This window comes from Bison bison, unplaced genomic scaffold (assembly GCF_000754665.1).
Source record: "Bison bison bison isolate TAMUID 2011002044 unplaced genomic scaffold, Bison_UMD1.0 scf7180017864197, whole genome shotgun sequence".
Taxonomy (NCBI): Eukaryota; Metazoa; Chordata; class Mammalia; order Artiodactyla; family Bovidae; genus Bison; species Bison bison.
In genome coordinates, this window is record NW_011494769.1 from 4,445,700 (window position 1) to 4,469,083 (window position 23,384).

Here is a 23,384-nt window from a genome sequence, read left to right on the forward strand (position 1 = left end):
CCAGAAAAATAAAGTGTCTCACTGTTTCCATTGTTTCCTCATCTATTTGCCATGAAGTGATGGGACCAGATGCCATGATCTTCGTTTTCTGAATGTTGAGCTTTAAGCCAACTTTTTCACTCTCCTCTTTCACTTTCATCAAGAGGCTCTTTAGTTCTTCTTCACTTTCTGCCATAAGGGTGGTGTCATCTCCGTGTCTGAGGTTATTGAAATTTCTCCCAACAATCTTGATTCCAGCTTGTGCTTCATCCAACCCAGTGTTTCTCATGATGTACTCTGCATATAAGTTAAATAAGCAGGGTGACAATATACAGCCTTGATGTACTCCTTTCCCGATTTGGAACCAGTCTATTGTTCCATGTCCTGTTCTAACTGTTGCTTCCTGACCTGCATATAGGTTTCTCAAGAGGCAGATCAGGTGGTCTGGTATTCCCATCTCTTTAAGAATTTTCCACAGTTTGTTGTGATCCACACAGTCAAAGGATTTGGCATAATCAATAGAGCAGAAGTAGATGTTTTTCTGGAACTCTCTTGCTTTTTCAGTGATCCAGTGGATGTTGGCAATTTGATCTCTGGTTCCTCTGCCTTTTCTAAAACCAGCTTGAACATCTGGAAGTTCACGGTTCACATGCTGAAGCCTGGCTTGGAGAATTTTGAGCATTACTTTGTTAGTGTGTAAGATGAGTGCAATTGTGTGGTAGTTTGAGCATTCTTTGGCATTGCCTTTCTTTGGGATTGGAATGAAAACTGACCTTTTCCAGTCCTGTGGCCACTGCTGAGTTTTCCAAATTTGCTGACATATTGAGTGCAGCACTTTCACAGCATCATCTTTTAGGATTTGAAATAGCTCAACTGGAATTCCATCACTTCCACTAGCTTTGTTCATAGTGATGCTTCCTAAAGCCCACTTGACTTTGCATTCCAGGATGTCTGGCTCTATGTGAGTGATCGCACCATAGTGGTTATCTGGGTCATGATGATCTTTTTTGTATAGTTCTTCTGTGTGTTCTTGCCACCTCTTCTTATCTTCTCCTTCTGTTAGGTCCATGCCATTTCTGTCCTTTATTGTGCCCATCTTTGCCTGAAATGTTCCCTTGGTATCTCTGATTTTCTTGAAGAGATCTCTAGTCTTTCCCATTCTATTGTTTTCCTCTGTTTCTTTGCACTGATCACTGAGAAAGGCTTTCTTATCTCTCCTTGCTGTTCTTTGGAACTCTGCTTTCAAATGGGTATTAATCTTTACTTTTCTCCTTTGCCTTTCACTTCTCTTCTTTTCTCAGTTCAAAAGCATCAATTTTTCGGCCCTCAGCCTTCTTTATGGTCCAACTCTCATATCCATACCTGAGGACTGGAAAAACAATAGCTTTGACTATATGGACCTTTGTTGGAAAAATAATGTCTCTGCTTTTTAATACACTGTGTAGGTTTGTCATAGCTTTTCTTCCAAGGAACAAGCGTCTTTTAATTTCATGGCTGCAGTCACCGTCTGCAGTGATTTTGGAGCTCAAGAAAATAAAGTGTCTCACTGTTTCCATTGTTTCCCCATCTATTTGCCATGAGGTAATGGGACTGGATCCCACGATCTTAGTTTTTTGAGTGTTGAGTTTTATGCCAGCTTTTTCACTCTCCTCTTTCACCTTCATCAAGAGGCTCTTTAGTTCCTCTTTCTGTCATAAGAGTGGTGTCATCTGCATATCTGAGGTTATCTAAATCTTCTGTGACCTTTTCTACTTGTCATGGTATGTGTTTGAAATTTCTAAGTTGTAAATCTAAGCAAAATGAAGAGGCAAAATGAGAACGTTTGCTGTTAAAATATTACAGTATAATATACTTGCAGAATGAATGTCATTATTTCTAACAAATAAGCGAGATTCAATCAAAGAACAAATCTCTTGTTAACTATCTCTCAGTTAAATTAAAACAAAGTCTGTATTTCTCACTAGGAGTCTAACATTAGGCTTCCTCTTAAAATTATGCCCCAAATGTGATATCCTTCTTTCTTGGGAAAGTTATTTCTGTCTTCTGACATCTCCTATCTTGTGCTGGAGAGCTTGAGAGCAGTATCTGACCACCTGTAGGTATTAGAGTGAAGAGTTTTCAGCCTATGACGTGGGGACTGTTAGTCCTACCAGAGAAAGACCCAGTCTAGAACCAGTGTATAATCTTGGGTGAGATCAAAGAATTATTTCAAATGGTGACTGTAATCTGTTTCTGTAAGGCCAGCGCTTGGTCTGTAAATAAGCCTGAAGGGTGTTATCAATGTGTCAGGATCCCTGAGTGATTGATCTGTGTTGGGTAGATCATGAAAATAGACAGAAAACACAGGGGTTGCTTCCCTGTGGAAATCGTGGTGGTAAATTGCCATATGTGTCCCTGTTAGACGCCTAGCTGATCTGATTAGGGACATAACAGCTTTACAGACGGGACTTTGGGACTCTTAAGATCTTCCATGTCTTTCTGTGAAGTTCAAATAAAACTGCCCCTTGCTTTTCAGTCTCAAGCACAGACTTTGGCAGTAATCAGGACTGTTGCCAGCCATCTTTCCCAATCTTACATTCAAATACCTCCTTCCCAGAGCCGTTATCACTCAGAAGTATGGCTAGAGGTGGATTTGTATTCACCCAAATGGTAAGGAGGGCCTTCCTTAGAGGCTCAGATGGTAACGAATCTGCCTGCAATACAAGAGACCTGGGTTCAGTCCCTGGGTTGGGAAGATCCTCTGGAGAAGGGAATGGCTACCCACTCCAGTATTCTTGCCTGGAGAATTCCATGGACAGAGGTGGGCTACAGTCCATGGGCTCGCAAAGAGTCAGACAGGACTGAGCAACTAGCACTTCTTTTTTTTTTTCCACAAAAGGTGAGGAGGGAGTACTAGTGTGGTACTGTTCCTTACCACAGAGGCTGAGGTGACAAATCCAAACTAAAAGAGAGAAGTTTCTGTCTCATTTTCCTGTAAAAGTATCCCAGCAAAAATTTGCTCAAAGAAAAGGTAGGAAGCGTGAAAAGCAGTAGCTTTAACTTCCCCTTTACCGTGCCAGTCAACACCAATGGCTGTCCTGCTTTGGGAAGTAGGAAAGCTTACCAAGGCAAATGACCTAAGTAAATCAAATGTTGATAATAGCACTGGTTTTGAAACTATTGAGCCCATTCTTTGTATGCCATTAGATTCAAGATCTAGACTACACCTAAGCAAAAGAGCTGTGCAAAGACCCTCTGTGTAACTTTTCTACCTTTCTTTCATTAATTCAGCCAGTATTTATTCAACATCTGCTGTGTGCCCTATGGGCTTCCCAGATAGCGCTAGTGGTAAAGAATCCGCCTACCAATGCAAGAGATACAAGAGACACAGGTTCAATCCCTGGGTCGGGAAGATCCCCTGGAATAGGGAATGGCAACCCACTCTAGTACTCTTGCCTGGAAAATTCCACGGATGGAGGAGCCTGGCAGGCTACAGTCCATGGGGCCGCAAAGGGTCAGACACGACAGAGAACACACACAGGCACACACACACATGTGCCTTGTACCACCAGATGCCAAATAATGGTAAAGTAGACAGGACATTGCTTTTATGGAATATATGTCTATAAGGGAGGTAAACATTAAACAAAAATAAATATGTAATTGTTACATCTCTCAAACTTAGAGTTTGGCAATGAGAAACCAGTTCATTTTGCTTCTGAATCCTTTAAAATCATAAATTTCATAAATCAAGATAAATTCCATGAATACAAGTAAGTTTTATAATGAAATATTTTATATGTTTTATAATGACATATGTCTGCAGTCATAATACTGAAAAATAAATGGTAAGCCTAGATATTGTTTGTGCAAGGTATCAGACCTAATATTAAGCATTTTCATTATTTATTATTGGATGAGAATTTGTACTTAACCAGCTGCCATAACGGGTAGGTCATATTTGTCTTCCCTTTTCCTTCAACAAATATTTTTTTTAAGTAGTGATAATGGATCTATTCTTGGCCTTCTTTATAATAGAGTGGGGGTAGAGTTTTCTCTGTCTTTGACATTAAATGTTACTGGTCTGACAAGGACTTCAGCTACATCAACAACCAGGCAAAAAAAGTAAGGTCTTTGGCAAGCACGAGGCACTCACAGATTACTTCAGATATCATCTTGCATTGGCCTTAGCATGGCCTGTTAGTTCAAGCCCTAAAAATAAACACCTATTAATCAGCTAATGGCAACATGGATGTACCAGCTCTCTGACTGTGGGGACCTCAGTCTAACCTCATTCAATAGCTTGTCTTATGTCACCCAGGATGAGGTAGTTTGCAGCCAGGAATGCCTCTAAAAGAAGACAGTCAAAAGCTGAACTAAATGTTTAAAATAACCTCTGTAACTCCTCTCCACACTGACAGATTGCTTTCAACTCGAATGGAGTCAAACCACAGCACCAGCCCTAGTGGCCTTCCTGGGGCCAACTCAGAGCCACAGAGTTTGTCAAGTAAAACTGCAGGTTTGGCGGAGCTCTCTCTCCCTTGTCTTGCTTTTAATCAAAAAACAACCGAGGAGAACTCACTCCTGGAAGTCCTTATCTTCATAAAATGTGGCTAATGACTCCTGTTAAGTTCAATAAGGTTGCTGTGTAAGTCACTAAGGAAACTGTTGGCCAGTCACCTCCTGCCCGCAGACCTCTCAAAGAATACAAGCTGGAGGGACCCCCGCGGAGCTGGGCTGTGACTGTTTATATACATGTACTTTGTCGCAGCGACAGTGGAAAGCTGAGCCCTCAATATAGCTTTCAGTTTCTTGTTTTTGCTGTGTGTGTGTGTGTGTGTGTTTTGAATGGCAGACTTTTTTCTGTATGTAGTGGAAATGGAGGGAGGGAGAGAGATTTGTTTTAATGTATACTTTTCTCTAATGTGTTTACCCCCAAATAAGTGACTGTAGTAGATACTTTGGCCCCACACAAAGTAAATATTTAGCTCACAAATTCCATACAGAAACATGGCCCCGGGTATTTGGGTTTCATAAAAGAGGATTAGCCTGGGGCAAAGGGCTGGTGTGCCTGCTGCATGGGATCCGGAGGAACGGGCCCTCCACTCGTGTACCACCCGTTTGGCCCTCAGCAGCCTCACTCCCACCCCACTTTTTCAACTGTGTCTTCTGCCAGGCCCATGATCTTTGTTGATCCTGAACTTTTCTGAGCTGCCTCTGAAGCCCCCAGGCTTTTGCTCATCACTCTGTCTGTGCTTCTCCGTCCACCAGAAGCACCGTCCCTGCCTTACCACTGAGCAAACCTGACCTCAAGACTCCAAGGTCACCTTACTTCTGTTCGGAGCCTTCCCTCCTCTTCTCGGGGCCACCGCAGGGCCTTCTGCACAGTTCTCGCCTGTCCTCCAGATCTGTCTCCTCTGTTGTTCAGTTGCTCAGTCGTGTCCAACTCTTTGCAACCCCATGAACTGCAGCACGCCAGGCTTCCCTACCCTCCACCGTCTCCCGGAGTCTGCCCAAACTCATGTCCATTGAGTCAGTGATGCCACCCAACCATCTCATCCTCTGTCATCCCCTTCTCCTGCCTTCAGTCTTTCCCAGCATCAGGGTCTTTTCTAACGAGTAAGCTCTTCGCATCAGGTAGCCAAAGTATTGGAGCTTCAACATCAGTCCTTCCAATGAATATTCAGGACTGATTTCCTTTAAGATTGACTGGTTTGATCTCCTTGCAGTCCAAGTGACTCTTAAGGGTCTTCTCCAACACCACTGCCTTTTAACCTACTTGTCCGCCTTATTCCTAAAAGCCCCTGGAAGACAGGGATGGTATCAAGTATTCTTTGAATCTAGGAGACTTGAATCTTAAATGGGTACACTGAGCCTCACGTTTACTAGAATGCTTCCTCTAGATGTATTTAAAAGGGGATCAATCAGAAGAATGATTCACAAAGCCCAGCCCTGAAGAATGACTCAAAACTTTCAGAAGGACAGATAAGATATTTTCCACCATGCAGACCTTCAGCACAACCTGCATCCTGCCCAGGGGAGCCTGCTGGCTGTGTCTAGATTTAAGGTCTATTTCTAGGTGACATCGGTTCAATTTGCCTCCTATGCGTCTGTCTGCTCTGGGCAGTCAGGTGTCTCCTGCCCACCTCACTGCCCTGTTGGTAACTGTCTTCTGGAGTTGGGCCAGTGTGCCTTTTCACTCCCTTAACACAGTTGCCCTTATCACTTGGAAACGTCCCTGCCTCGGTGCTTCATTGTATGGATCTGGTGTTAAATCAGTAATGCAGTTAAAAATAAAATCAAGTAGGATCATAATGGGCTTAAATTTAAAATTTTGTTAACTATACAGTTGACCTTCGAAGTTCAGTTTAACCATAAAATGCATTCTTTGTTTCCCAAGCTCAATTTTCTATTTCTAATCAACATTCAGAAAACGAAGATCATGGCATCTGGTCCCATCACTTCATGGGAAATAGATGGGGAAACAGTGTCAGACTTTATTTTTCTGGGCTCCAAAATCACTGCAGATGGTGACTGCAGCCATGAAATTAAAAGACGCTTACTCCTTGGAAGGAAAGTTATGACCAACCTAGATAGCATATTCAAAAGCAGAGACATTACTTTGCCAACAAAGGTTCATCTAGTCAAGGCTATGGTTTTTCCTGTGTTTATGTATGGATGTGAGAGTTGGACTCTGAAGAAGGCTGAGTGCCGAAGAATTGATGCTTTTGAACTGTGGTGTTGGAGAAGACTCTTGAGAGTCCCTTGGACTGCAAGGAGATCCAACCAGTCCATCCTAAAGGAGACCAGTCTGATTCTGAAGGAGATCAGCCCTGGGATTTCTTTGGAAGGAATGATACTAAAGCTGAAACTCCAGTACTTTGGTCACCTCATGCAAAGAGTTGACTCATTGGAAAAGACTCTGACGCTGGGAGGGATTGGGGGCAGGAGGAGAAGGGGACGACAGAGGATGAGATGGCTGGATGGTATCACTGACTCGATGGACATGAGTCTGGGTGAACTCCGGGAGTTGGTGATGGACAGGGAGGCCTGGCGTGCTGGGATTCATGGGGTCGCAAAGAGTCGGACACGACTGAGCGACTGAACTGAACTGAATTTGCTATTTTATTATACTTTTTTTTGGGGGGGGGGTGGGGCGTGGAAGGATAGAAATAAACTAAAAGCCTTAACCCAGTGTATAGAAGCCACCAGATCCTTGTTTTTCTTAAAGGAGCACTGTTGAAAAAGTGTAAAGACCATCTTTTACAGTTTACGTATTATTAGGAAGTAAAGCGATAGGAATACAGACTCTGCCTGAACCTGAGAGTGCTGCAGGCACCGTATCCCTGGCACTTGTGGTTCGCAGAGTGCAAATCCACGTGTCCTACACAAATACAGTTCACTTTCATAGTTTGATATCTTCACTCATCTTAAACACCTTAAGGTATTTGGAAAGGGAGGAAGAAATAAAACAGATGAACCTGCTGAGATATGGCCAGGAACAGTAGTACTTCATTTTGATTGATGTTTTTACAACCTTATCTTCTAGATAAAAGCTACTGTAAACAAAAGCCTACCTGAATTGATTGTATTTCAAGGAAGCGAGAGCCACCTGTGTGCAGCCAACGGTTCCCAAGTGCTTAGTTTTTCTTCTTAGCAGTCAGTTCCCACCCACCTTACAATCACCACCTCAACCACCAGGAGTGGCCCTTCCAGGGAATGGTGCTTCTGTTTTCTACCAGGTTTTAAACCACAGCCTCATCTTCTCCATAGCAACGCGGAAAGCAGGGATTCATAATAGCCACTCTGGGAGCTAGCTCTTCAGAATGTGCAACTCAGGCATGTTTTTAAGACTCATTTTCTCATGTTTAAAAATGATTTTTCTTCCCTACATGGTGGAGAGTATCAGCAAAAGATTTCTTCCCCCAAATGTTGTTCAGTTGTGTCCAACTCTTTTCGACCCCATGGACTGTAACATGCCAGCCTTCCCTGTCATTCGCTATCTCCCTGAGTTTTCTCAAATTCATGTCTATTCATTTGATGATGCCATCCAACCATCTCATTCTCTGTTGCCCCCGTCTTCTCCTGCCCTCAATCTTTCCCAGAATCAGGGTCTTTTCCAGTGAGTCAACACTTCACATCAGATGGCCCAAGTATTGGAGCTTCAGCTTCAGCATCAGTCCTTCCAATAATATTCAGGGCTAATTTCCTTTAGGATTGACTAGTTGGATCTCCTTGCTGTCCAAGGGACTCTCAAGAGTCTTCTCCAGCACTTCAGTTTGAAAGCATCAATTCTTCTGCGCTCAGCCTTCTTTATGGTCCAATTCTCACATCCATACCTGACTACTGGAAAAACCATAGCTTTGACTAGATGGACCTTTGTCGGCAAAGTGATGCCTCTGCTATGGTAGCATCCACAGCTTCTCCTGAGGCAGGGGCTCTGTGGTGTTATTCGTTCATGTATTCATGTATCCGCTCAGCCAATATTCATTGGTTGACTCCCACATGCCTCTGAAATACAAGCTGTTCTCATGGAACTTTGTATTCTAGAAGTGTTTGTTTAATAACTGCCAGGCTGGATGATTCTTTTATTTTTTTTCTGAGAACTATTTTTTGTTTGTTTGTTTTTCTTTACCAGGCCATTTTTCCTAATGACATGGATGGTTCTACCTTCTCTTTTTTTTTTTTCCTCCTCTTTCCAGCATTTGCCTTTATGAATCTATAAAATTGAGAGGTTTGCTTTTGAGGACTGTGATGCTTTAGCCAGAGAGACTTTCCTTATCGTGAAGTATTTATTATGAGTAAAAGAAAATTTTAACTACACATTTAGAGCAAGTTGAGATCTGACATACCTGAAGCATTGTGTCACATTTGGTTAATGATAGATTTATAGGGCGAACATGTATCAGCCTTAATCCTTTAGTTACTTGACTTTGCCAAGGATGAAAATTCCGATAATTTTTTTATTTTAAGCAGACATATATATATCCAGAACCCATAAATCTCTTTGTGTCTTGAGATAAACGTCTGACTGAACTCTGGGTTACCCTGTGATCTTCCATGAACTGAGCTGAGGAAACAGGCCCCCTCCCCCTCTACCTAATAATAAAAGACTATGTGCAAAAAGTTGGCAATATTTTTGTGATAAAAATATTTTCTGTTTTATAATTTCTGATTTCTAGTATTCAGGAAGTTGGTAATAAAAAGTTCAGAAATAACCTCAACGTTTATCAGAGCAAGTCTATGGTTGACTCACTGGCAGATACCAAAATGGACTGTTGCACCGTCAGCCCCATGTCTTGCCAGCATGATGATCACTTTCCATTATGGTTGTCATATCAATTATAAACTCTCTGGCATCAAACCCTAAATCAGCTGAAATGATGGGTTTGCCTTTGGCATGTTTCCCTGGGGAAATAACTGAGAAAACGTAATAATTCACACGACCAATTTTGTAAGCTACCCCAACTTTTGGAAGAAGCCTGGGGTATAAATTCTAGAGAGATAGATATGATTTGCACCCAAGGTCCCCTGAAGTGTCCTGTCAGTACTTAAGTATTTTCAAAGCAAATATGACCTTGGGTACTTTGTGATTTTTTCATTGTTTAGTTTCTTTCACTGCATTTGGTGTTTCTCTTTTCTTTCCATCCCATTGGAGAAAAAAGGAGAAACTTTGTACTATCCACTTCATACATCCTCATTTGAAACAAAAAACAGGGCTATCATGCCTAAGCTCATTCTCTAGTTTCACAATAAAATAAACTCTATATGCTTCTGATTCTGCCATCCCTCTCTATCTCTCAGAACCTGTAGTCCCAATCTTCATTCTTCTTTCAAAAAAATGGGTTTAATGGAGAAAATTAAAAGGCCATTATATGAATAAATGCAGCATAGCTGAGAACTTACCTTGTCTATGAAGACTTCTAGAACACCATGTTACTGTTCTAATTATTCTTGCACTGTGAATCTTTTGGCATCTTATTTATTCAATTATTATTATTGTATTGCTCAATTGATAACTTATTTTTACACTTAAATACAAACAGTTCTACATTATTAAAATTTGAGTTATTAAAGAACCTTAGAGAGAGGAAGATCACTTCTTTGGTGACTCCATGCTGGATGGATATTCAGGCTTACAAGTAAATTCTTAACAGGCAAATGCAGAGAGCCTGCCCCACTGCCAGGAAGTAGTGTTTCTCCAAGAAAACAGGTATTAAAAACAATGGATTAAATATAAAAAAGCTTCTGCCTATGTTTTCTCTCCCACCTACCTCAATTTTTCTCTTTTGAGGAGAGATTTCCTATAGTCAGGAAAGACTGTTAGTACAGCATCTAAGAATACCCAATACAGGACAAAGTAAAGTAGAAGTTAAGCACTTTTCCAGGCAATTTAATGTAGACATGAAAATGCTAAGTTATATAAACACCAAGGAGAATTTCAGGTGGTTGTGGTTGTGTATTTATATACATTTTAAATTTTCTTCAAAATAATATATTATCTGTTTACTTTCTATGTGGCATAAAAGCCAAAAGTGAATCAGTATTTCTCACATATTTTCCTTTTCTTTTTTCAAGATTTTAGGCAGTAAGTTGATGTTACAGAGATATAGACTTGCATTTGTAATCATGAAGATCCATAAACCCAGCGAGAATATTCGTAACTAGGATTCTATTTCTTTAGTCATTTCAATTTGCAAACACAGAGTTGCCAAGCCAAAAAAAGCAAATGAAACAATCAATTTATATTTTTATTTCATCTCTAGATATTACCAAAAAAAGAATATTTGCTTTGTATGTGAAATTGACCGTAGTGCCAGAACCTTAAGACGCTGTATTACATGATCACTAATCTATTATTATTGTACACATATTTATACACGGGCATAAATACGCACATACTTTGCATATAAACATGTGCAAGCATATTTCACTTGGACTGAAAAGTTATTTACAACTCTGTCTGGAGATACATACAACAGTGATTAACAAGTGCATAACCAATCTACAACACACAGATTAAAACTAAATAAACAGTGTAAGAGTTTATTTTAAAACAATTACAAGATGTTTTATATTTCTCCTTCGTCCTGGACTGTGTGTTTGAGAATGCGTTCTTCATAAAAACCACATGCAAGTCTTTTTGATGGTGAAACAATTGACTTCCAACAGCCACATGTCTGCACACATCCTCAGAAGATACTTCAGACCCCACACAGCAACTCAATAAGAAAGGGAAAAAAAAAAGATTTTCTGCTATTCCTCTTTTGGAGAGGAGTTTTCTATTTGCTTGTGAATTGAAAAAGTTTGGGTTGGGAACAAAGATTTTGAATCAGTACAACTAGGTTTTGTTTTTATTGTTTGATGAAGACCCTCATGACCAAGAACTTGACTAACATCATCAAATCATTCCACAGTCCTCTTGTCATCCTTCAGATGAAAATTGTTTATTTTATTGACTTGATCCAGATTTATATTGCAGAACCCTCATGCATTAGAATCCTTTTTTAAATGTAATTATAGTAACACAGCTCATTGAGAAAAGAAGGATATGATCAGTGTCATGAGTTTTCTCTTATTCTATGTAGAGACCCAAATTGTACAATAGAATATGAATCCCACCACCATTCACTTTCATATTATCAAAAGAGGTATAAAAGTATGTTGATTTTTTTTTTTAATACATAGTTATTTTTTCTTGGAGCTGAAACCGTTGATAAGCAAAGTTAATTCCCTAAATATGAGATCCATTCCTGACCATTTCTTTGCCTCAGTTTTTTCATCTGTGAAATGTGGATAATCATAGCACACACAGCCTACTCCTTCTCACATAAGGGGCTGGCTTGCGCATATTAAATTAGCCTGTACATGTAAAAGCACTTGAAACACTGCTGGCCACATAGTAAGCATGCAGTAAATGTTAGTTACCTCTTTGCTGTTGGGTACTGGAATCATTTTATTTGTATTTAAACAACATCTTTATAGATGTAATGTCTGGTCACAGGCCCTCTGAAATCTGTGGAGAAATAGAAGCTAAATGGGCGTTAGGGAGCCAACCAGGGAGTTGGCTACTGGGGCTAATTTAGCAAAATGATATCTAATGTGCGATTGGAAATCTCTCAATTCCTGCATTTACATTTCATTTCAGCCTCTCTGAAGAGGGTGCCTCAGTCAGTCAGTCAGTTCAGTCACTCAGTCGTGTCTGACTCTTTGCAACCTCATGTACTGCAGCACACCAGGCTTCTCTGTCCATCACCAACTCCCGGGGTTTACTCAAACTTCTGTCCATAGAGTCAAAGGTGCCATCCAACCATCTCATCCTCTGTTGTCCCCTTCCCTTCCCACCTCAATCTTTCCCAGCATCAGGGTCTTTTCCAGTCAGTCAGTTCTTCGCATCAGGTGGCCAAAGTATTGGAGCTTCAGCTTCAGCATCAGTCCTTCCAATGAATATTCAGGACTGATTTCCTTTAGGATGGACTGATTGGATCTCCTTGCAGTCCAAGGGACTCTCAAAAGTCTCCTCCAATTCAAAAGCATGAATTCTTTGGCACTCAGCTTTCTTTATAGTCCAACTCTCATATCCATACATGACTACTGGAAAAAACATAGCTTTGACTAGACAGACCTTTGTTGGCAAAGTAATATCTCTGCTTTTGAATATGCTGTCTAGGTTGGTCATAGCTTTTCTTCCAAGGAGCAAGCGTCTTTTAATTTCATGGCTGCAGTCACCATCTGCAGTGATTTTGGAGCCCCCCAAAATAAAGTCTCTCACTGTTTCCATTGTTTCCCCATCTATTTGCCAAGAAGTGATGGGACCGGATGCCATGATCTTAGTTTTCTGAATGTTGAGTTTTAAGCCAACTTTTTCGCTCTCCTCTTTCATGGAAGTCTTAATAATAGAAAGTTGATAGTCTTCTCTTTTCTCCATAAGTAAAACTACCATCCATGTAATTCCTGTGTTATAGGATAGCACAGAGGCATGACAAGGAAGAGAGAGTATTTTTTTAATATATAGTTTAAAAGAAATAAGCAAGCCCTTCCTGAATTTGGGAGCCCACATTTTCTGTCTGTGCCTCTGTGTTTCTCCGAGAATTGTGGAAGACTTGATATATAATTTGTGCCATATTCTGTCCAACATTCATAATCTGACAACCTTAGAGATTATCTGAGGATAGCTAAATTTTTCTGAAAAACTGAAGAGTTTACTCTCTGAAATACCATTTTTAAAACATTTTTGTTGACGATTTTTTAAAAAATATCTTACAGATTGAGCTGCCTTTTTTAACTGAACAAAATGTAATCAGCACTTGTTTTTCCTGGATTGTCCTCAGCACCTGTTGAGATTGACAAAATCAATTTGCCCCAACACCCAACAAGCTTGGATTACTCCAACTGGATTTTTTTAAATGTCTGTTCCTTAGTTGTCGACAGTCACCTCAACTGGCAAAGAGTTGTGCCTATAACCAACATCCCACATCCTGTCTCCACCCTCTCTTTGCAGCTTCAGAAGCCCAATAGCCGAAATAACACCAAAACCACAGAACTGGGGGAAACATGCAGAATTCCTCATTTTACATATGATTTCTCTACTTCTTTGGGAAACCCCAGCATCCTAGATACACAGCAGGGAAGGGAATTGGGGTATAGTCAGGAGCCAAAAAGCTCTGTTAGTGTAATAGGACAGAGTTGCTTTGTATCTGAGATTTGCCTTGATAAAGAGTTGCTACTTACTGATAATCTCATTCGGTAACTCCTTCTGCTGTATAGTCTAGGTTCAAGTTTAACTGACAAAAGCCAACCTGTACACAACAGGACTCTCCATACTGCGTATGTTGAAGAATGGTATTTGAGTACTCAAGTCTATGGTGCAGATATATCTATTAGTTATCTGAAGTGAAGTGACATTGCTCAGTCGTGTCCGACTCTTTGCGATCTCATGGACTGTAGCCTACAGGCTCCTCCATCCACGGAATTTTCCAGGAAAGAGTACTGGAGTGGGTTGCCCTTTCCTTCTCCAGGGGATCTTCCCAACCCAGGGATCGAATCCAGATCTTCCGCATTGCAGGCAGACGTGTCTGAGCTACCGGAGAAGATTAGTAGATTAGTTATCTGCTGCTGCTACTGCTACTAAGTCGCTTCAGTCGTGTCCAGCTCTGTGCGACCCCATAGACAGCAGCCCATCAGGCTCCCCTGTCCCTGGGATTCTCCAGGCAAGAACACTGGAGTGGGTTGCCATTTCCTTCTCCAATGCATGAAAGTGAAAAGTGAAAGTGAAGTTGCTCAGTCGTATCCGACTCTTAGCAACCCCTTGGACTGCAGCCCACCAGTCTACTACTATATAAAACGCTGCCCCAAACGAAATGACTTAAAATAACACATTTGTTATCTGACTTTTTCTGTGGGTCAGGAATATGGGTGTAGCTTTCCTGAATCATCCTCTTTGCCCCCTGTCACGGGCTGCACTCGAGGCATTGCCCCAGGGTCTGTGGTCTCATCTGGAGGTTTGACTGAGGAAAGATCCACTTCCAAACTCACTCAGTGATTGTTCTTCATGTTGAATCAAAATCTGATTCTTGGTTACTTTCAAACATTGCCCTACATCTGTGCTCAAGGGCTACAGCAGGAATCCAGTTCCTTCTCCCGGGAGCACTGTAAAAATCCAAAGGTCATGAGTGAGCATATTACCACCTTAAGTGTCCATTTCCAAGTCATATATACTTTGTTATTCTAATGCTTCCTCACTCATCCTAGAGTTCTCCTCCAGATCACTTCCAGACTAGAGATATTCTCCTTAAAATATGACACCAGAACCCTCCACAACAATCTAGGTGTGGTCTGACCAGTGCATAGAGCATCTCTGTTCTTTTTCTGGTTGAAGTCTAATACTGTGTTACCATATTTAGTAGACTGATGACTACATCATAGAAAGACAGTCACAGACCCTCCAGCCAGTCCTGGCTTCCAAAGCAGATTCCTCTACTTTTTAGTTACATGACCTCTGGCAAGATACTTAAATTTTTATGTGCCTCAGTTTCTTTTTTTGTAAAGTGGGAACAATAACTTCCTCCCTCATGGAGCTGACCTGAGAATTAAATGGATCCACACGTGTAAAGTGCCTAGAACAGTGTCTGGCACAGAGTCAGTGCTATGAAATTATTAATAATTAACCTTGTAACTATTATTATGACTAGCACTGTGATCTGTAAGTATGCCATTGGGTTGCTCTTCCTGGTCACTAATAAAATTACCAAACCCTGGCAATGGCTGAGCCCTTCCATCTTGCCTGTGTCTAGGTGGCCACGATCCAGTAACCAGTGCAAAGCCGTCTGATCCTATTATTACTAACACTGTGTTCCCCATCTTGTCCAAGGGTACCTGTCATGTCCCAGGTACTGTGCTAGGTCTAGAGGACACAAATGTAAGTGAAACACAGTCTTTGCCCTCAAAAGGGTCACAGTAGAGCAGAGAGACAAATGGTGAAGCATATGGAGATGCATATGCACAAAACCTACAAAAGGGTACCCAGTTTTCATTCCAGTCTCCTACTTAATTTCTCTAAATACTCTAAAATGGAAGGAAACCAGAGAAACTCATTTATAAGGCTGTCGTTATTTATAAGGAGCTTTATTTTTCATACCCTCGAGGTCTGTCATGGCTTTTGACTTTCACCTCCCATTTTTTTCAAGAGGTATTTGTTATTTTTGCTAATTTGGTAGTATGTTATTTGCAGGCAAAATTACTTGTTCAAGAGTCACTCACATTCCAGGCTGTGCTCCACAGTAGTTTTTAAAATCATTTGGAGGCTTTGGTCTTATTACTTGACCATGAAAATAGTAACTTCCAAATTATAGTCAACCTTGAAATGTGTTTACGCAGTCAATTTGGAGATCCATACATATCCCATTACCCAGTATCTCCAGCCTGGTAGGGAGGGCTGCAGTCCTAGTAGCAGACCAACCCTCTGCTTTGCACATTTGCTCATATCCAGGAACTCTATTTTCTTTTAAATTCTGTTGATAGTCTCTTTGATTTTTATTGGTCACAAAGGTTGTGTGTGCCTTCCCAGTGATCTCATTCTTATCCAGTAGACATCAAAAAAGGTGAAATCTCTAGGTGCCTAAGCATGTACTTGCCCGACATAAAAATTTCCTAGGTCTCGGTTCTCTCCCGGTTTTACACCTTTTCAGATGGAAACACTAGAGATGGGTTGCTTGGTTTTTCAAATTCTCAGCCCACATGCTCCCTTCTGTAAGTTCCAGTAATCAAGGAATTGATCATACAAGGTTGGTTAATATGGTCAGCCTCTTCATAAATGGATAAGTTGCCAGCATCTGATAATCTCTGGATCCTGAGCTATTGGAGAAACATCAGAAACGCACTCAAGGTGTTGGGAACAAGGCCAGATCTTGTTTTCTCATTAAATTTCCAAACTTGTCACCATCTGTAGTCCCCATTATTTTTGTCATTCAAAGACTACATAATTTGAAAGCCTTCATCTGCCAATCTCTGTTTACAAAGGGAAGTTATTATATTTCCTTGTTTTTGATTAATTAAGATATACTGTCAGAGCTTTTGAGTTACACGAGAGAGCTGGTATTACCCAAGTTAATATAATGTCACCCAGAAGCTAGGGAACAAAGATTTAGGTGGTAGAGCCTTATTATGAGTCATTTCCCATATGTACTAAAAATAGCTCAAATATCTGTGTTGCTACCTTTAGAGAGTCCTCCTAGCAAACCACTGCATGAAACGTTCAGATTCATAATCTTCCATTTATTTTTGTTTAATGTATTTATTTGAATTGGAGGATAATTACCTCATCATATTGTGATCGGTTTTGCTGTATATCAGCGTGAATCAGCCACAGGTATACCTGTGTCGCCCCCAACCTGAACCCCCCTCCCTCCTCCCTCCCCACCCCATCCCCCTGGGTTGTCCCAGAGCACTGGCTTCGGGTGCCCTGCTTCGGGTGCCCTGCTTCGGTGCATCAAGCTTGCACTGGTCCTCCATTTTACATATGGTAATGTACGTGTTTCGGTGCTATTCTTTCAAATCATCCCACCCTCACCTTCTCCCACTAAGTCCAAAAGTCTGTTCTTTATGTCTGTGTCTCCTTTGCTGCCCTGCATGTAGGATCATTGGTACCATATTTCTAAATTCCATATATATGCATTAATATACAGTATTTGTCTTTCTCTTTCTGACTTATTTCACTCTGTATAATAGGCTCCAGGTTCAGCCACCTCATTAGAACTGACTCAAATGCATTCCTTGTTATAGCTGAGTAATATTCCATTGTGTATATGTACCACAACTTCCTTATCCATTCATCTGCTGATGAAAAGACGCTCAACATCACTCATTATCAGAGAAATGCAAATCAAAACCACAATGAGGTGTCATCTTATACCACCCAGAATGGCCGTCATCAAAAAGTCTACAAACAATAAATGCTGGAGAGAGTGTGGAGAAAAGGGAACCCTCTTACACTGTTGGTGGGAATGCAAACTGGTACAGCCACTATGGAGAATAATATGGAGATTCCTTAAAAAACTGGGAATAGAACTGCCCTATGACCCAGCAATCTCACTGCTGGGCATATACCCTGAGGAAACCAGAATTGAAAGAGACGTGTACCGCAATGTTCATCGCAGCAGTGTTAACAATAGCTGGGACATGGAAGCAGTCCAGATTCACAATCTTGCAAAACATTTTCTGGTTGCTGGTTTCATTTGTTTCCTCACAAGTGAAACACAAGTCTACTTTCTTGGTCATCGAGGTGTTCCCCAGCCTGATGTTAATGCCTAGAAATTGCCGTTTTCGTGAAGAGCCGTCATGCCTCGTGTCCTTTGGCTTATGATTCAGGTAAAGAGCAGGCTGCTCTCTCTCTCTCAGTGCTGGTGATATGTGTTTTTGTTTTATTAAATCTTTAAAACACTGGGCTTGTTGTTTATGACCTCTATATATTCTTTTGTTCTTTTCCATGACTGGTTAGATTGCCTTTTTTTTTCCTCCCTTTGTAAAAATATGAGCACCTTTCTAAAGAACATCACAGCTTCCAGAATGGCTGCGTAATAAAACAGGGGAAACGTGTTGAGGTTAACATTAGGTTTCTCGAGACTGTGACTCAGGGCTGCTTTACTGATGGGAAGGTTTAGAGCCATCTCAGACATGATCCTCAGAATCACAGATCTTCCTGCTCTTGCCAGACTTGTTTTGACAAACCCAAGATCATCTGATACTAGTCACAGAGCTCTTCGTGAAATCAAGAAACCAAGTGGTATCCATTGCAGACAGTTTTTTGTGATTGAGAGTTACTAAGAAACCCCAATGGAAGCAATACCTTGTTTAGGTGTGAGCTTCACCTGATGGGCAAGTAAGCACAGCGGGGAGGAGTGGCAGCGGTCAGGGATGGGGGTGGGGAGGTGCGCATACCTCGCATTTTAGGTGCCTGATTCTTCTGACCACAAAGGAGACTCTTCAGAGATACTGAGAAACAAAAGCATGTGCAGTCAGCCCTGAGGGTAAATGTTGCAGGGCCTGGTACTCCAAAGAATTGCATCCTAGATGGCTCCTGTGCCCCAACCCCACCCCCCGCAACATGTTCAGTTGTTGAGAGCCGCCATCTCAGGATTCTGTCCCTGCACAGCGAGGATGCAAAGGTTTCAGTTAATCTTGCATCCAGCTTGGCTACCTTCCTGATGTGGATCCCCAAATAAACCATCCCACGACATCCAACTGAACTTGTTCCTGTGCATACAGTATTTCGCAGCCCATCCTGTGCTGTTTGTTTTGGCAAGTACACTTCAGCATGTAATAAATCATGAAAGGAAAAAGCCTTTTGGCCTAGCTCGCTTCAGCCCGCTGTAATGTCAGAATACAGAAAGCAGTTCTGTTTTTAGACATCCTTTTACTAACCCAACATTCATAATTTATGATTTCACTGTAAAATTCCTGCAACACGACACCAAAAGTAGAGCTGCCCTTTAATTAAGTACTCTTGGTAGGAAAAACGTGAAACTGATGTGCAAAACATCTCTGTGTGCATGGTGATTGATAATGATTACATCTTTATGAACCCAACCTAGAGGTCTCGACTTCCTGCTGACTACTTCCTGAGTGTGCTGCTAACTAAATTGGAGATAATTCGGAGGCATTATTTAGAAATACTGAGGTTTTAAGCCTGCATCTCTCAAGACTTTTTCTCAACTCTACCTGGCATTATTCCTTGTTTTCGTGATAAGAACCTACAGCCCAATTTCATGCCATGTTCAAGCTTAAGAGAAATTGTAGTGCAGAGAGGAGGGTCAAGAGATTTCTTTTTAGGATCCCAGTTGTCATGTGTGTGTGTGTTTTGGGTTTTTTTAGACTAGAAAGAATAGGGCAGAAAGAATTTCTGGCCCTATTGGTATATTGTAAGAAGAAGACTTTGAGCCATTTCGTTTTTTAAAATTACTTTTCAAACTTTTTTTTTTCACTTAATTGAAAATAGGTAAGTTTAACCTTTAAAAGGGTGCCCCTGAATGTGAAAGTGTTAATCGCTCAGTCATGTCCAACTCTGGGACCCCATGGACTGTAACCCACCAGGAGCCTCTGTACATGGCGCAAGCCTCCAGGCAAGAATACTGGAGTGGTTGCCATTCCCTTCTCCAGGGCATCTTCCTGACCCCCGGATCAAACTCCGGTCTCTTGCATTGCAGATTCTTTACCATCTGAGCCATCAGGGAAGCTGTGCTCAGCTGTACCTCTGAATGCTAAAAGGCTAAAAGCCCAAGCCTGGTGCTCCCCAGCTCAATGCTACTGCAACTCTGTTTTATCCTTCATCAGCTAAGTCAGCATAATACCTGACTGAGAGGAAATCAGGATAGTGAAATAGTTCAGGTTCCTTGAAAACAAGGTAACAAATCCATCCAAGGTGGTAACATTTGCATTAAATAAACTTTTTGGTCCAAGTTCAACTACTTTCAGTCAGAATCATAGCAATGGAAACAAAAACTGTGTAAAGTCATTTAGTCATCTTATCCATGCATCAGTGATTACCTTTTTCTGGAGTTATGTCAGTACTACCCGTGTGTGTTATTTTCTCGTGTTTCTGCAGGTTTGGGCCAGGCTTAGTCATCTACTGGTACGGGTTCATCCAGGAGCTGGACTGTAACCGGGAGAGGGGCATCCTGCTCCATGCCTGCTTCCCCACTGACATCGTCACCTTGTGCCACAGTGTTGCTTGACCCTGATGAGCCTGGAAGAGAAGCTGGGAGGAAAAGGTGAATCCGGAAGCAATTTTACTTTCCTGCAGCGTAAACTCCTGGCAACATCTGCCGTGAACTTCAGCTGAACTCTCGCTGCCCGTGGTCACACCACTACCTCTTTAGACAAACATATCAAGAGTTTCTGTTTTCCTTCATCCCTTGCTCATGGGAACAGCCAAGAACTACAGACACAACCCACTCATTATCAGCATTTCTGTCTCTGTCAAACAGTTAGTTTATAGATAGTCATAATCTTTCTTCCTTCCGGATGGTTTCTCCTTATATACTGAACAAAAGAAAAAATGTGGAGACTGAAAGGTGTGATTTTCCAATTCTCCGCCCAGTTACCAAATTGCCCTCTTTTTTATTTTTTGGCTAAGCCTGCATTCATTCTGTCTCCCTCCCCATTTCTCTTCATGCACACTTACAGATACCCAGGATTGCATTACCATCGTGGAGTAACCTCTCACGGTCCTAGCAAAGCCAAAGTCGTGAAGGCTACAACTGGATTTTCTCGCTCACCTGCAGGGGCTGGTCTTGCTGGGAGCCTGTGCTTGTTTTGTCGTCTTGGTGGTTTCCTGACTTCTATGGCAGTAAGCCAAGCTGAAAAAAATGTATTTGATGAGAATTTCTTCTTTTTATATTACTTGTTTGAACACCAAACATTTTCCACTTATCTCATTTAAAAGCATTAGTTACGTTGTGTCTGGAAACCACGCTTCTCTTTTGGATTGGGGGCTGTGGGCAGATAACTGAAGCTCGGGGCCAGCCTTGAAAAGAGTTTATTTTAAAACACAACTAGTTGTCTGTAGGTATGGATGGTAGTTGGTATTTTTATGAGTAAAATTTTTCAAAAGTGCATTCTTTACCCTGCTTTATATCTCCCATTTATACCACATAATTATATAACACTCAAATAAGTTAGGCATTAGGGAAGTTCAGCTTTCAATGAATTAAGTGTACCAAAAATAAACCTAGAGCAATTTTCAGGTTAGCAAAATAAAAGAAGTTTTGTATTTGTTCATTTTCATTTATTCATTTTTTATACTGCAAACCAAATTTCAATCTGAAGGAAAACATCAATATAAATTCATTATAAACCTATCTTTTAGGAAGGTAAAAAATTAATCCATACCCAAAAATGTATTTAATAAAATTTTCCCCCACGTTGACATTATATTCTTTATAATGTTGAGTGAGTTTGGAAATATTAGTAAAAATGTAACTTTTACAAACACCCTCAAGTTATATGTATTGCTCGGTTCTTTCAAAAGACTTAACTGTACTGTCTGCACTTTGTTCATTTTGCACCTAAGAGGGTATGCAGACGTCTGCCTGTTGCCTTTCCTTTTGAAGAACAGAAACATGTCGGGTTCAGGCATGGATTTTAGCTCTGTGGTAGGTTGCGTTAAACAAGAAAGAGGGAGAAGATGAAATGGTATGGTATTATCAGGCAAACTTGTGCTTCAGTGTAAAATTCACCATACAGGTTTTGTGAGTAAAATAGAATGATTGGGAACCAGTGCTGTTGTTTTTGATACACACCACACACACTCACACTTGGGAACCAGTGCTGTTGTCTTGATACACACCACACACACACACACACTTGGGAACCACTGTTATCTTGATACACACACACACACATACACACACACACACACACACACACACACACACACACACTCTTAGACCAAACTGTTGTTAAAAGCAGTTTTCATGGCATGCTTTAAACTGATTTTTCTTCTTTAGGAGTAAGTTACATGGATCTGCACAGATGTTGAAAACCTTGTTAAACCCTCATCAAGGATTTGTTTATTTTACATTAAACAAATTTATGATGAAGGAGCACAAATAAATTTAAAAAATGAAAGAGGTGCTTGCTCCTACCTGGCACCCTGACATAATATGTTAGGAGAAGGTACCAGTGTTCTCTGGCAAAGGCACCACCTTTTCTGTATGGATGAGGTTTTTAAATCTGGCCCTGAAAAGTGGGAAAGAAACCAGCAGTAGACTGTACATATCATGATAAAGTTACAAAGTTATTTAAAACTCAGCTTTATACAACATAAAAGCTAATGTGATTATAATGTGTATTACTTTTCAGTAGACTTTGGAGGAGTGGTACTGGGGGGACTGATGTTCCTAGACTAGAAGCCGAAATCCTCCTTGTCCTTTTATGTAAGAAATACTTACCTGTGCTATTAATATTTCTATGTGTGTTTGTTTACTTGTGTGTGTTTTTTTTAATTTAGACAGTATAAACATCACCCCTAAAGAGTAGACATATGGTGACATTTTTTTTTTTTTCTTCTCTCATCATTAGAACATTAACGTTAAAGTCAAATCCTACTTTATGGAGATCTCTGCAAACCGTGCTGATGAATTAAGCCAAGTGAGAAAGCAGGAGTGTGTGTACAAACATAAAACTCAATGATGTTCTCTCTGGCATATGTAGACCTGCCAAGCGTCTGCTCTCACAAACAAACAGGAGACACTGTTCGTTCGAAGCTCTCAGAGGGATGAGTTCAGAGCAAAGCTGATCCAGCGCTGATACTTCACAGACTTGGTCCCACCCCATTTCTACCCCAAACAAACAAAAACCAATGAGACTTCTTTTTTCTTTTTAATTTGCGTTGGGCAAGGTGTCTGTTAACTCTTCTAAACACTCCTAAATCATATATAAAAGGGAGGCTCGGGTGCAGAGTAGAAAACTGGCTCTCCAGGGGACATCATTTTCCTTTAAGCCTAGGTGTGTAGGTGCTCATTATTGGCAAGGCTTAATTCCACTCTGGAAAAAGATAAGTTGTCAAGTCTTTGAGGGGTGCACTCACTCATTAAAGCCACCAGGGGATTGCTTAGCGCCCTGGATGAGGTCATCCACTAAATGGGCCCTGGTGGGCCTCACTAATTAACGCACAGCGCCCAAGTGAACAGTTAAGTCACTCGCCCCTCCCTGAGGAGCTACACCCAGTGTTTCCTTTCCTCTCTGGAACCAAGATACCTGAGATGTCTGCTCTTTCTCACCAGCGGCGCCCCCCCACACACACACACACCCTTTACAGACCTGCAGTTTCAGTTGAATTAAATCCGTGCTGGCCTCCATTCCCTTCCTCTTCCCTGTCATCTCCCCTTCTCCAGCCTTTGCAGTTTCTTCCCACGTGGACACACATTCGG

The 23,384-nt window shown here is 41.2% G+C and overlaps 1 protein-coding gene across 4 annotated transcripts in view; it reads left to right on the forward strand.

The window, feature by feature from the left end:
• LOC104991636 (chromosome unknown open reading frame, human C15orf41) overlaps window positions 1–23,256 on the forward strand; it is a 234,391-nt gene extending 211,135 nt beyond the window's left edge. For 2 of the 4 annotated variants that reach the window (XM_010844195.1, XM_010844192.1), the window contains one exon: window positions 20,057–21,444. In XM_010844195.1, coding sequence (XP_010842497.1) covers window positions 20,057–20,186 — 130 coding nt within the window. In that variant the 3' untranslated portion in view covers window positions 20,187–21,444. Of the gene's footprint in view, window positions 1–20,056; window positions 21,448–22,533 lie in introns of those variants that run through there. The other 2 variants (XM_010844193.1, XM_010844194.1) reach the window with 2 other exon arrangements.
• The last annotated feature ends 128 nt before the right edge of the window (window positions 23,257–23,384 follow it).